Source organism: Cydia amplana, chromosome 12, assembly GCF_948474715.1.
Source record: "Cydia amplana chromosome 12, ilCydAmpl1.1, whole genome shotgun sequence".
Lineage (NCBI taxonomy): Eukaryota > Metazoa > Arthropoda > Insecta > Lepidoptera > Tortricidae > Cydia > Cydia amplana.
In genome coordinates this window covers 10,785,610-10,800,323 of record NC_086080.1, presented here as the reverse complement: position 1 = coordinate 10,800,323, position 14,714 = coordinate 10,785,610, and the positions used below count along the sequence as shown (strand labels likewise).

The 14,714-nt window shown below is 39.0% G+C and overlaps 1 protein-coding gene across 1 annotated transcript; it reads left to right on the top strand.

The window, feature by feature from the left end:
• The first annotated feature begins 413 nt into the window (after nt 1-413).
• On the top strand, nt 414-14,298 carry LOC134652737 (glucocorticoid-induced transcript 1 protein-like). The gene is made up of 7 exons (XM_063507898.1): nt 414-1,149; nt 2,282-2,409; nt 2,784-2,925; nt 3,337-3,476; nt 6,876-6,975; nt 10,474-10,577; nt 14,146-14,298. Exons 1-7 carry the CDS (start codon nt 936-938, stop codon nt 14,296-14,298), a joined length of 981 nt encoding a protein of 326 aa, XP_063363968.1. The 5' UTR covers nt 414-935.
• Nucleotides 14,299-14,714: the final 416 nt, after the last annotated feature.

The following is a 14,714-nucleotide window of genomic DNA, read 5'->3' as shown; positions in this document are numbered from 1 at the left end:
TTATATTTATCTATGGCACTGCCCTTAAAATCTTAAATAATATTCTAAAACATTTGTATATTATTTTAATGAATAGAAGTTACTGTAAATACCTATTGGTGATAAAAAGTGAGAAAATTCATATGCTTTTAATTATTATTGATTTGTTACTTATAGCTGGTCAACCAAATCTTGTCAGTAAAAAAAGGCGCGAAATTCAAGGTTTCTATCGGACTATCCCTTCACGCCTACATTTTTCAAATTTGCCGCCTTTTTCTACTATCAAGATCTAGTTGACCAAGTATATTATTTAAAACATTTTATTATTTTTAGGCCCCGCCACAAAGCCGCCACACGAGCGCTTTACTCATTTGCCGATGAAAAGTAAAAAGTAAACACTCTATGGATTGTATGAAAGAATGAAATGAATGGTTACCAAAGACAATAACTTGACATGGCGGAGTAATCAGCTGTTAATTGCAATGCCAACGAATATTTGTAAATTGTTTAATTATTCGTGATTGTTTAGTGTTCGAATATATTTTTTAAATTATTTTTAAGTGTATAGTTCCAGATGTGTTTGTGATATTTCTCATCTTAAAACATTTATTGCAAGAAAGAAAAATAATGGCGCGGTGTCATCTGTCAGCTTCATTCATTGTACTTCAGAAAAAATGTGACTTGTGCGCTTTGTAACTCTGTTTTTATTTCTCGGGTGCTAGGTGAACATTTAGTACACCGTTATATTATGATGGTTGCAGTTAGTTTTATACGAAATGCATGATACAACGTTGCATTATAAACGGGTACTCGTACACGAAAGCATCGTTTATTGAGGCTTATGAGAATTCCTCGACAAAGAAGCCGAGCGGCGTCAGAGAGCAACCTTGGTTGTTTATGTGTAGTGTCAGAGTGTGATCGTCGAGTGAAAAAGAGGGTTATAAGGGCTGACAACAATGTCGGGGCGGGTACGGAACAAGTCGGACTGTCCCGTGGGGAAGCAGGGCCCGATGCGGGCGACGTTGCCGGTGTCGTCGGTGATGAAGGGCGGCGGGCTGAAGAAGAGCACCGGCAACAGCCCGACGCTGTCGCCCACGAACGTGTGGCGGCGGATATCGCCGGATCACGCCCTCTCCGGCCAGCGCAGTCCTGGCGCGGTTAACTATAAAGGTTTGTACCTAAAACGCCTCTCCTACATTCTGTCATCTTTACTGAGCCCTTTGCCATAAATATTGAAATCTAAACTTACCAAATTGTAGTAAAAAATAATATTTCAAGTAGTCTACTTACTATAGTAACATATACTTGTAAATTGTCCACATAACAAATATAACATTGATTACATTGAAGTAAAGAATACCTGCAGCTCTGAACTTAAAATTTTAAATATTACTGTGGCTTTACATTGTTTTTATGTTCCATATTTGACATATTACATACTATGTTACTATCTGACCAATACACATTGTATCCAATAAGGCCAACCAACTGGATAAATGTGGCTGGTCAAGTATTTGTACATAATAAATTCAAACCCAGGTGGTTATGTTATGGACAAATATGTCATTACATCCTCAGATGAATCCATTGGAGGTTGGGTCACCCCTGGGTGATTTTAGTCAACATATTGTACATCCACATTGTGTACACAATGTACATTCACCATAGGTTAATGAATTTATTAATTTCTGGAGGATATTATTGGAGTGCTTAGGACATTAGTTAACCTATTAAGGTTAAAAAAACGCTAAAACATGAAGTAGCCAATCCTATTTAGTTCATGAATCTTTGTACACTTCAAGGTCAAATATTTTTTCATTATAAATAAGCAGGTTTTAGTTTAGGTTCCCTTATCTATTCCAAGATTCCTACAATGAAATTGATTAATTCCCTGAACCTACCACAGGGATTATTCCGCACCTTAGTATTATTATTATACTCCTTATAAACCCTTTTTATACTGTTGAATGCATGAAGGGAAGAAACACCCTACCTAACGAACACACCCTAAATTACGCCCCATTAGTCAGGGATGCCATTGCGTAATGACTCTAAGCTCTAAAGTAATAATAATAAGCAAATATAAGCTTGTTGTTTCTGTATTGATGTTAATTTTGTTTTAAAGTATATTAGAAAAATAGGTGCTGCCATCTATACACAACTTTGGGACTAAATCAAATTATTTTTATCCAGTAGATCCAATCCTCTCCAGCATACCCTTGCAACCTTCAATAGATTTTCAGTCTTCTGGAGGCCTGGCCTAGGCAGTGTTTTCTGGTACTAATGTAGCAGTTGTATACAGGTAAAGGGAGGTTTGGCGCGAGTGTCATCAGACGCACAGCTTCATTGGACACACTGTACCACAAAGGCCAGTGGTCACGGGACTACTATCTACATGCAGGACAGCTACAAGTCGACAAATCTACTCAAGTATGTTTTATTATTTTAATATATTGCTTTAAGAAAAGGGGGTCATTTTCATTTAAACTGTTTTTTAAGGTAAAATGTCTTTTCCTGTATATCTTCCTTTCTGGCGCGTTCGATTAGGTTTATTCATCTATAATAAGTAAATGGTCCCAATTTGCCAGAACTGAGGGAGATCTGCTGATGGGTTCCATGAGGAATCGTCATATGTAGTAAAAATGTTCTAAAGATACTTTTATTTTTGGTTATCACATATCTAGGTAGTTGTCCAATGTTTTTTTCCGGATGGGACCATATTTGACCCTAAGAACTCGTATTATATTGGAATAAAGCTTGCAAAATGATCAGTAAGTTGGATGACAATAATGGTGTGTTTCCAGACTGACGAAGGCGGCGGAGCATCGGGACGGTCTTCAAGAGGGTCAGACGACGACAAACTGGACAGATTCCTGCGCAGCCGTCTGCAGCGGCCGCACAAACCTGCTACCTCAGACTCGGCGCACTCCATGAGCCCTGGATTTTGTAAGTTTTACTAGTTTAGACCATTTATGATGCCTTGTAAATATGGAATGTAACTACTAACTAGACTAGTTAACTACACTAAAAAAGTAACTGCTCTAAAAAAGTAACTACTCTAAAAAATAAGAACTACTGCCATACTTCCGAGTACTTCCGAGTCTCGTAGTTTATGGTAAGCGTGATCCCATCCCAATCATAAAAGTTTCTATTTAAACAAAAACTATTAAATTGCAGTTTTTGGATAAAATAGTAACACGGATTTAATGTAAGTTAGTGAGGTATCGCGTTTCCAGCAATTGTTATAATCGTTTCTTTACACGAGAAAAAGCCCAGAAGATTTACTCTTGCTCTTAAGAAACCTACGTAATTACTTAATTTATCGTGGAGTTTCACCTAAATTGCTTTTTTCATCAGGGTCACGTTTCGGTAGCGGAAGCGTGCCGCTAAGGGCGGCGCGATCGTCCGTGGAAGGTCTCAACCAGGAGATCGAGCGACTGGTCCTATACCCGGCCAGCGGCACCCAGACACCGCATCTCGACCGGCTAAAAGACAAGGTATGATATTTATAATTAAATAAATAATAAATAAATAAATATTGGGGGACATCTTACACAGATCAACCTAGCCCCAAACTAAGCAAAGCTTGTACTATAGGTACTAGGCGACGATATACATACTTATATAGATAAAAATACATACTTATATACATAGAAAATATCCATGACTCCGGAACAAATATTAGTGTTCATCACACAAATAAATGCCCTTACCGGGATTCGAACCCAGGACCATCGGCTTAGCAGGCAGGGTCACTACCCACTAGGCCAGACCGGTCGTCAAATTATATCAGGGTAAACTTCAGTAGTCCACCTATCCAAATTGGCCCTGACCTGGAAGATGCCCGGCACACGGAAACATGGTCGCCCTAAATCTACTTGGCGCCGTTCTGTGGAGCAAGAGTTGGGTGTATTGGGAATGGAGGCTAACCAAGCTGCCCAGGACCGGAGTAAGAGGAAGGAAAAGATTCGAGCCCTACATTCTTCTTTCCATCCTGTTACCCCCTGCTGGGGAGCAGGGGGTAACGGGATGGAAAGAAAAGAAGAAACTTCAGTACTGTGCTGCTAAGGGTGGCGCGTTCGTCCGTAGCAGGTCTCAACCAGCAACTCAGGAGATCGAGCGACTGGTAAAATACATGTTAGATATAGTCCGTCAACCAAATCTTGTCAGTAGCAATGTAAAGCAAACTAAAGTAGGGCAACACTCAAAGAGCAGTATTGCGCTAAGAAAAGCAGCAATGTACATCGAACCATAAGATTTTTTTTTCCGCTGAGCGCGCCCTGCGTACGTCAATTCAAATTGTCACTCGCGGTTTATTGAAAAAAATTGAAACATGGACGGACAATTTAAAAGCGATGTTAAAACAATGTTAATCAAAATGATGAACAAATTTGAAGATATCAAAAACAACTCTCTATCGTAGTGCTTATATTCTCTTTGTTCCCTATGTCTTCTAAGTTTACTAAAATAAAATCATATCAAAATGCAGATAATTAGATAGTGCATATATTTGTTATTTACAATATAATATGCCACTTGTTAATGTAAATTAGTGTACTGTTCTGAATGAATATGACATACCTGTGAAATTTTTTTGATTGGTATATATTGTACAATATACATATTAAAAATAAAACAACTGATATTTGGGTGTTTATTTAATTTAAAGGTAAATAAGATAAGGGGCACTTTTCGACTTGGTTGCGTTGTACACGTATATAAACCGCCATAGGTAAGTATTGTCTGAAGAGATACTTTCTACTACGAACGCCTTATATTGGGCAAGATTTAATCCTGCAACAAACATGTATGGATTAGGTAGATATTGCGAAAGAACGGCGATATAATCAAGGCTCTTAATACTGTTTAAAAGGTTTACCTTTGTAAATAGTCACAACTGATTGCTGAAAATATTAGACATGTGGGCCTATGGACGGTTTCCAGGACACAATTTATGGTCTTGTTGGATAGATTTAGGCATACGTTTTCATTTTATTTATGCCTTTTAACCCTAAAACAAAAAAAACTGAACATAATCTTAAAAGTTCGAAAGAGTTCTTCCAGTACTTGTCATAACCTCCATTTTTAGTAATGTTTACCATCAACGAGCATGATTGTACATTGTAGGCCCCTTAGCTTTGCTTATTCTTATTTAATGTATTGGTATTTAATGGTGACAGCAGAAATATCTCTTTAAACAGAAACGATTCAGAATGAAAACCAAATGAAAACAAATAAGGTGACGGCTGTCATTCACGATCCACATTCCACAGATAAAACACTGATGACACGCGTTTTGGAATTATTTGAACACAGTGTTGCTAACCTGCGATTTTTCAAATTTGCCGCCTTTTACTACTGACAAGATTTGGTTGACGGACTTTATGATTGATATTTCTGTCTGGAATTAATAAACTTCCTCGAATGTCAAGGTGAGTCTACTAGAGAGTGGTGTCGTTTATTGCTGGCCTTTCGGGCACATGGCGTCAACAATGACTGTGTACGAAATATCCGTAGATATTTAAATTTGATTTTCTCAAACATGCAATGAAATGTCGTCGCTCCGGGCGTTATATCAGGCTTCGAAGTATCACGTTTAGGGCGGAGCAACTCCAGAGAACTGTAAAGGAATTTCATACGAAATTGAAGGTCTAGGCCGGGAAGTAATTTTTTTTTTAATTCTAATGTAAACATGGGGTCTGTGTCCATGAACAGACTAAACAGCCGAATTATATATTTTTTTTATATTTTTGGTGAATGAATGGTTATATCGGACCAAAATATCCGTGTTAACGCCGGTTATACACGAACGTACTGATATTAAGAATACGAATCTGTATGATTCAATGTGTTGATGAATAAATTTAAAATTTTGTCTATACGTGAGTCACCAGAGACCATAGACAATATTTAAAATCCTCTGCATTTATTTTATTTATAGAAATTGAGATTCTTATTATCAGATTGTGTATAATGGCCCTAATAAGGTCTATTCGAACACTACACACGCGAAATACGGACGAATTCCCTAAAAAAAAAACAATTATGGCGGGTTTGGAAGGAAAATTAAAAAACTTTTGTTGTGAAGTTGGATTTTTATTATAAAGATTATAAATTTGTTTTTTTGAGTGGTGTATTTTTTTATTTCATTGCATGTTTGAGAAAAGCACTATACATGCCTAGCCGTGAAAAGGTCTTGCCGGCTTCGTATCACTATCCGGCCTCCCTACGGTCGGCCGGCTATACCTACTCACCCGGCAAGCCCTTCTTTCCCGGCGTCTGCAGTAATGTACTATTTCGGTTTAGGAAAACATCTGAGGAAACCGGACTAATACCAGCAAGGCCTAGAAAAGGTAATGTTTGCGCCAATTTTCGACATTAGGTTGCCAATGCGGACTCCCTTAGAATGTAACATTTGAAACTGCTTGGTCTTGCCACTCCCTCTCAGTGGCAAGAACGATGATAAGATTTATAAGTCTTGTGGCGAATGATGTAAAGGTTGGTTACCTTTAACATCCTTGTTATTTGGCCTCAACAGATGGGTTATTCCCACTAGTTACCACCAAGTTCTTACCATTGGTAACTACTGGGAATTTTTTTTTTCCCACCTTTTACCACTGGTAACTACTGGGAAAAATTATTCCCAGTAGTTACCACCAACTCGGTTTGGTGGTAACTAGTGGGAATTTTTATTCCCAGTAGTTACCACCAAAATTTTGTTAGAGTTAAATACTAATAAAAACAGTATAAAATAGTATAGTATAAATATAGAGTGATTTTGAATTACCGAATAAAATCACTTAAAAATAATCTAGTTACCTAGTTACCATCAAGTTGTTACCAGTGGTAACTACTGGGAATAACCCCAACAGATTGATTAGTTTGTAACATTTCAGGTGACGCCTGAAGGCCATCGCGCTCCGCTAGCCGAGCTCCTCAGACGCTCCGTCAACACCCAAACACCGCACGACCTTTGCCATACTGCACACTCATCAGGTAAAATACAAACCAAACATAACCATCCAATTTTTATAGGTAATTGAATTTTTAGGACGAGTCGCCTCGCGAGGAAATTCTAAGTGCATTTGCTCGATGAAGATGTTGTGCCTTGACGTGACACGTCTTCATATGGCTCCTCTACGCGATGGGCCAACGCCGGCCACTCCAAGAGACGCAGCCATGCGGTAGAATGAGATAGCAATATCACTTGCTCCCTCTAACGCATAAATGCATCCCTTGGAGTGGCCGGCGTTGGCCCATCGTGTAGAGGAGCCAATAAACTAAGCTGCTTTGCGCGGCAATTTTCAAACGAGACGGCTCACTCTGTGCAGCCCCGCTTATTTATTAAAACCTTGGTCTCCAGTTGACGCCGTACGCTACAGCGTCACGTTGTGTGGTATACGACGTCTTAAATTTTTTGTAGATGGTGACTCAAAAGCTTGTAACTTGTATTACAAATGGAAGTCCCTTTCTAACAAAATCTGTCAAAAAGTGACATCCACTAAGTTACAAGCTTTTGAGAAACGGGCCCCAGTACCAAAATTAAGGAATTCAATGTTTTTTTTACATTGACATAAGAAATTTTATTTATAATGTTACAGTTCCATTTTATATAATAATTGCTGTTTATATAGCAGATAATTGTAACAGAACAGTCAGCTGCAAAAAGTTTACACTGATCTGCACATTCAAAAATTACCACAATGACTATTGCACTGACATTAAGAGTTTCACTCTGGACATAAACATTTTCTGGCTGACTAACATTAACTTCTTAAAGAGTATAATTATCTTGATATTTCTGAACCCTGATATTGTTTACTTTGTACGTGATATGTGAACCATGACATTGTGGGCTCAGATCCACCGTCCCGAGGGTCGCTCAGGTCGCTCTCCAGCAGTGGTTCCGCAGAACTACTGGCCACAGGTCATCACACGATTTTCAGCTTCCTAGTGACCCCTGGCAATGATGCATACACAGATTTGCACTTAAAGCCCCGTCTCCGTATCGCGCGGCAAACCATCGAACATTGGCTCGCGCGGCAGCCGCGCGCAATGGATACCGGGCTGCCGCGCGAGCGAACTCGATACGAGACGGGGCTTAACACAAATGCTTTCATCCAAGCATGTCTTATTGTTTCGTTTTTTTTTGTGGGTTTGGAAAAAAAGTTGATTGAGGGTCAAATTGTCTAATAATTTATTCCATTGTGTAACTGATGTTACCCATATAAATTGGTGCTCTAATGCAGCGCTCGGCCCGTGAACCGGTCACTTGCGGCCCGCGAGCCTCCCTGGCTATTTTGTATGTAGGGGAGATGTGGGTATAATGATCCCCTTAAGGGAGAAACTTTACTGTGTTCACAGTTGGAGACCAAAACACAAGATTTAGGTCTTTATGAATAGTCCATTTACTTAACAAAGTAACTGCATACTTATTTCTCGTGTTTTTTATATATTTAAATAATTATGTTATGTTTTCTAAAGGTTTAGTAAAGGATCATTTTATACATAGGTATGTATAAAACGATCCCTATGGTAGAGTTAAAATAATCACAGATGATTCCTTTGTAATATCAAGATTTCTTCGTTTTAATCATATAAGTCAGTCGATTCCAGCGTTTCTTTATTTTCAGAAGATGAGTGCTATTTATTTTTTCCTATTTTGGCCTTATTTTTAACGCCGTCAGGGGCACAGCTTTTGCTTGCTATTTTAAAAGGCAATCCATAATTTAATCGCATTAAGAGCCCTTAGCATTTCTTCCTAAGGTCATTTTTTCGGAAGTAAGTGGCTTTGCGCACATAAATTCGCGACATGATATGTTATAGCCTGTACAGGAAATGCTCATAGTAAATTACTTGGGAGTAAAATGATTCCAGGGATCATTTTACGCCTACTACGAAAAGGGATCATTTGACCTCAAACACCAAATTTGAAATAACGACAAAAATATAACTTTCAAATTCAACTTGCTTCAGTATAAACATCCTTAAAGTATAGATAAACATCATTAAGATCCGACAGTGAAACATAATTTGAATAAAACGCAACATGCTAAAAGTAATGGAATTCGGAAAATAGGCTACCGTAGATTAGACGTATATGATTTAATTATTATCTAATAAAATCACGCTACGTGCTCATACCGCCGTGACACTTTAAGAGGCAACTGGCGGGGTCACGGGGAAGACGTTTAATGCATATTTAGATAGATGGCATCAGTAGTTGCTCAGATAAGAGGGGGGATCATTTCACTTTAAGGGATCATTATACACGCATCTCCCCTAATATTGACAAACGACAATGTCTGATAAAGTCATAAATATTAACAAAGTGCGGCCCGCGTCAACTTCGTTAACTACTATGTGGCCTTTGGCTGCTAAAAGGTTGCCGACCGCTGCTCTAATGTAACTTTGGTTACTCAACGGAATCAATTATTCAGTACACAAATTAGTGTCAGACTATGTACAATTGTACAGTTTTTTTATCATCCTTTTAACAGCTCATTTTTTTTAATATAACTTGTACATTCATTACTTCATTAGTTATCTATTGAGAATACTATTAAAATAAATACACTAATAGTTTTCTCAGTGCAAACATCATCAGTTTGTTTGTGAAATGTTTTTATGTTTTATTTTCTTTGTAGAGTCCTGTCGCTTATTTTTACGAAATTAATAATTGACATAATATAACTGTAATATAACGTTTTTAATGGAATGTGTATCATGTAATTTTTAGGACCCTCAGTATTTATCCAATGTGTCCTAAAATATATTGAGCATAATGAGGGTATTTTTATAATTTTTTGCATAAATTATGTGCTGAAAACTTTTAACGAGGACGAAGCGATTTTGTAGTTAAGTTTTAGTGTCTTGCTTGGTGTAGTCAGTCCTTAATTTTTAAGGGAGGCAGATTTTAGACGAATTACAAATTATGAGCTCTTAAGGCGCAATATGAAGTGAAGCAATTGAAAAATTCTTAAATTTAAAAACACATTAGGTGGAGGAGTCTTTGGCCGTCTGGTAACAGCTTCAATTTTTAATTTTTGTATATTGTTTTCCGTACGAGTTGAAATGTTTAACATGGTAAAGACTTTCATTACTTCACTTTTATGTAAGTTAAGTATGATAATTTTGAGCAGATTAATATATCTAAGTTAAGATAGGGTAAGTGAAACCTTCTAAGTGATTGAATTCTCATACTGTTCCTCGTGCCCTGAGCAAAATAAAATACGTGACATTCCACGACGAAAGGTACCTTATGGCGGTCGGCGCTTATGCCACTATTAGCGGCGACTCAATACTAATGCGCCATAAGGTACCTTTCGTCGTAAGCCCCGTCTCCATATCGCGCGGCAAACTATCCAACATTGGTTCGCGCGGCTGCCGCTAATGTTCGATAGCTTGCCGCGCGATATGGAGACGGGGCTGTAGAACGTCACGTATATTCTTTTTATCCAACATGACATTACAAATGCTTGTAATTGATTACAGGCGGTAGTGTATGTTCGTCTCCGGACCTGGACGGGGGCAAGCTCGGCACGTCTCCACAGATAAACCGCTTCCTCGCCCGCGAACCGCCAGATGGCTGTGAAAAGGTACTTGAAATTTCTTTAGTTACTAATTTTGAGTCCCGTAAAGAACTACCGTGTTGCAACAATATATAGAGATTGATCAAGATTCATCTTAATAAAACCTTCGGCGTGCGAAGCCAATTCAGTATTTTATTTAGCATGATTTATTTTCAAAGGCGGGCTCGGAACGCGGCAAATATTTTCAGATTTTGGATCCAGTGAAACTCTTATATTATAGGATCACTCTGTCTGACCATTAGATAAAGCCCCCCCCCCCCCCCCCTTTATCTAATGGTCTCTTATCTCCGAAACTACTGGGTCTAAAATTTAGAAAAAAAAATACACAAAATAGTTCTTTACCTAAGGAAAACCTATTAGAAATGTGCAGTGCGAGTCCGACTCGCACTTGGCCGGTTTTTTCCTAAAAACTTTACGGAACAGCAGAACCTACCCCGGTTTCAGCGCGTGTTTACGACCCACGTCGCTCAGCACGGCTAGCACATGATTATCCGCGGGATAGCTCGCGCCGCGAGAGACGGCAGTCGCCCGTCACAAATTTCTATCTCTATCTGTCAATTCCTCGATTTTGGCAGCATGAGTTCGCACATCGAGAAAAGAGTTCCACGAGAGAGAGCCATCCCGCGCGCGACTTAGCCAATGTGGCCATTTATACATGGAACAAACTTTTCATTCGTGGCAACACTGAATCGGTAAAATAATAATCGGATAAATAATGAATAGTCAGCCTTAGAAACGGAGCGTCCCTAGTCACGATAACTTTGTCTCTTTCTCGCAGTATGAAGAGTAAGAAATAGCAAATATTATTTTTAAGGCGAAAATGTCAGTGTCAATAATGTCAATCAAAATTTGATTCGCTTTGTCGTTACAAGTTGGAATATATTATTATAATTATCTAAAGATTACCTACCTATTCATTAAAATACAACTCCTTACGAATAATTGGCGTTTTGTTAAAAGTTTTGGCTAACAAAATACCATCTTTACGAAGAAGTCAAGTTGTAAGTAGTACACAATTCAATCTTCATAAAGCTCTTTTCCGTTGTCTTTTGCAAAAAAATTACATTCCTTTTAAATCTTATTTACAGACTAAATATCTTATGCTAATCCCCGACATATCTCCGTTATGGCTGGCTAGCCACTGCATTGCTGGCTTCGAAGATAGATTGAATGACAATCATGCACAAGCCTGTCATCAAACACGGAGGTATTCTCTACACCTAAGCATGCTGCTGCTAACCGCAGCCCTCCTGCCATCACGGAGGACATAGAAGGGCTCAAGTTGGGAACCTACTCCGTGCAAGGACAGTCGAGTGTTGATAACACTTCTCAAATAATGTGACTTTTAAATAAATACTACCAAAAACTTTAAATGATTTTATTTACTTTGACCTTTTTGAGATAGGTACTCAGATTTAAGTACGATTCGTCGGAGTCGGAGCGCATTTCACATTTGTATGCCCAAAGCCGGTCGGCTGCTTGCGGATCGGATGGCTCCGGACGGATTCTATCGCTTCTGCCACACATTATGTAAATAGGTACACTGAAAAAGCACTCCGGCGCGGCCCAACTCCAGCCGGTCGGTGGGAATCGTAACTTAAGGATTAGGCTAGTACCAACTCGTACACTACAAAGTAAGTATTACGGCTGTGGTCTTCTGTGAGGTGGAGGTTGAGTTGAGCTGCCAGATTCATTATTTGCATTCTTTGTGGAATGATGTTTCACAAAATTTCGTCTAAATCGGTTCGGCGGATTAAGCGTCAAGAGGTAACATATAGTCAGCAGCAATAGTTGCTAAGCGGGCGAGGTGTTCAAAATTACCTTGACGCGCTCTTATTCTCTTAACAATAAAGTCGCGTCAAGATCATTTTGAACACCTCGCCCGCTTAGCAACTATTGCTGCTGACTGTACATAGGTACAGATTCACTTTTTCATTTACTTATTATAAGTAAGGTTGATGCAATATTCAGGTCGGGATTGTGTTGTTTATATCCCACAATGAATGGAAACACCTAAGGAGCGACATAATATAGGTTGTCAACAATAATTGCATGTAAAAATACGCGTGTAAGTAAATATAACGAGTTAGCACTGATTGATAGCACATAATTGTTTCGCGGATTAGCAATGTAATATTTTTGTATCAATTATTTATGTTTCTATTAATTATCCCCCAGTCAATTCGACACCAACGGTTTGCTTTGTTGATGAGGTCGTGATCGTACAATCTTAGGCTTAGATTTTTTTCTATCGGATTTTCGTTTAACTTAAGAGAACAAACAAGTCATTGTGAAAAAATATAATCATTTTCGATATTAATGGCATGATCATGAAACTCAAGATTCAAATTATACTTAAACAAAAAAGTGTTGTAGTATGAAATAAATATAAAATATGGAAAATTATCTTTCTTTTAGAACAAAAGTCAACAAAACTTCGACCAAATGCGCTTGTCGCGACCCTCTAGCCTCGAAGACAATTTCTCTCATTTTGACGTTCAAACGCGGGACATTTTGTCTCCCATAGTACACTCGTGCTACGATTTTCGAGAGTATCCCGCGTGGAACTGTCAAACGACAAAATTATGTCGCTTTGACATTTGTCCGCGAGACAGCGGGTTGTCGCGCGGCTCTTATGCTACCGATTCGCGAGAGAGCTCTATATCGCGGCATTTTCTCGCCTGTCGACTGTCGCGCCCATCATGTGCTAGCCGTGCTGGTACCGCTAGAGTCTGTGCGGAAAGAGAAGAGACGTAGAATGTATGGGGTTCAATACAGTCCACGACTCTTCTCTTTCCGCACAGACTCCACGTAGACGGAGTGCTCGTAAACCTATCGTTTACTTTATTTTTATTGGTTCACCAACAATTGTTTACACTATGTAAAATGTAACAACAAACGTTTTGAGTAATTATGCTAAGCGTAACAATAGGCTACATGACTAATTTTTTTTATGGTATCAATCGATCGGGTTTGTTTTTAGGATCAAATGTCTATATGGGACCCATTGCATTAAAGTAACACAAAAGTCAGAAATTGTAGTCAAAGTCCGACATACGCACTTCACTCGCGAAACGCCCTATTCAAAACGGCCAGAGGCCGTGACGTCATCGCCCATCTTGTAGTATGGACAAAACAAGAAAATTGCGTTTTTGTCGGTGAAATATTGCGTTTATGTATATAGTTGCTATACAATATTTTTTTGGATGAAATGTAAGGAATCGAATGGTACCCTTACTTTTATCGTTTTTGAAAGTTAAAAAAAACTTGAATTTTGAAACTTTCAGGTCACGTAATTTTGTAATTTTTCAATATTCTATTTTAATATCCACATTATTGTGATAAATTGCTCGTTTGCTATCTATTTTATTAGATTTTTATAAAATTCAACATGTGTCATCATCCCTATTACTTAGGCCCACTTGCACCATCCCTCTAACCCGTGGTTAAGCGGTTAAACCGTTAACCTAGTGTCAAATTGTACTGGTATCCATTGTAAATTCATGTTTAGCCGGTTAACCCTGGGTTAGTGGAATGGTGCAAGTGGGCCTTAAAGGTAAACACCACTTTGCAGGTGAACATGAAGGGGTGCGAGAGCTCGTACCCGGAGCCTCTGGCGATGCCGGTGGCGGGGCCCGCCGTGCCCGGTTTCACGCTGCGCCCGTCGCTAGGCTCCGCCTTCCAGCCGCTGCACGCCGCCGCCGAGCCCGCGCCCGGCGACCACTGACTACCCCCCCCCTACCCCGATGCCTACCCCCCGGCGGTGCGGTACGTACCAGCATAGAGAAAAAAATACAGTGCTCACTCCATACATCAGTTCAGACTATTAATTTGAAATGAAATGAAATGAAATGAAATCACTTTATTGCCAAAACATGATAGGTTGATGGTACAAAAAGATATCAATACAAACAATACCTAAATTCTAGGTTAGGATGTACTAAAAAAAAATTTCAAAAAATTTCAGTGTCTACATCTAGCATCGAGTAGCGGAACTATCAGTACTGCTACTTGACAATAGATGTAGCACCGACCGGAAAGTCTTATGCTGTTGAGATAAGACTTTCCGGTCGGTGCTACATCTATTGTCAAGTAGCAGTACTGATAGTTCCGCTACTCGATGCTAGATGCTAATAGTCTTTT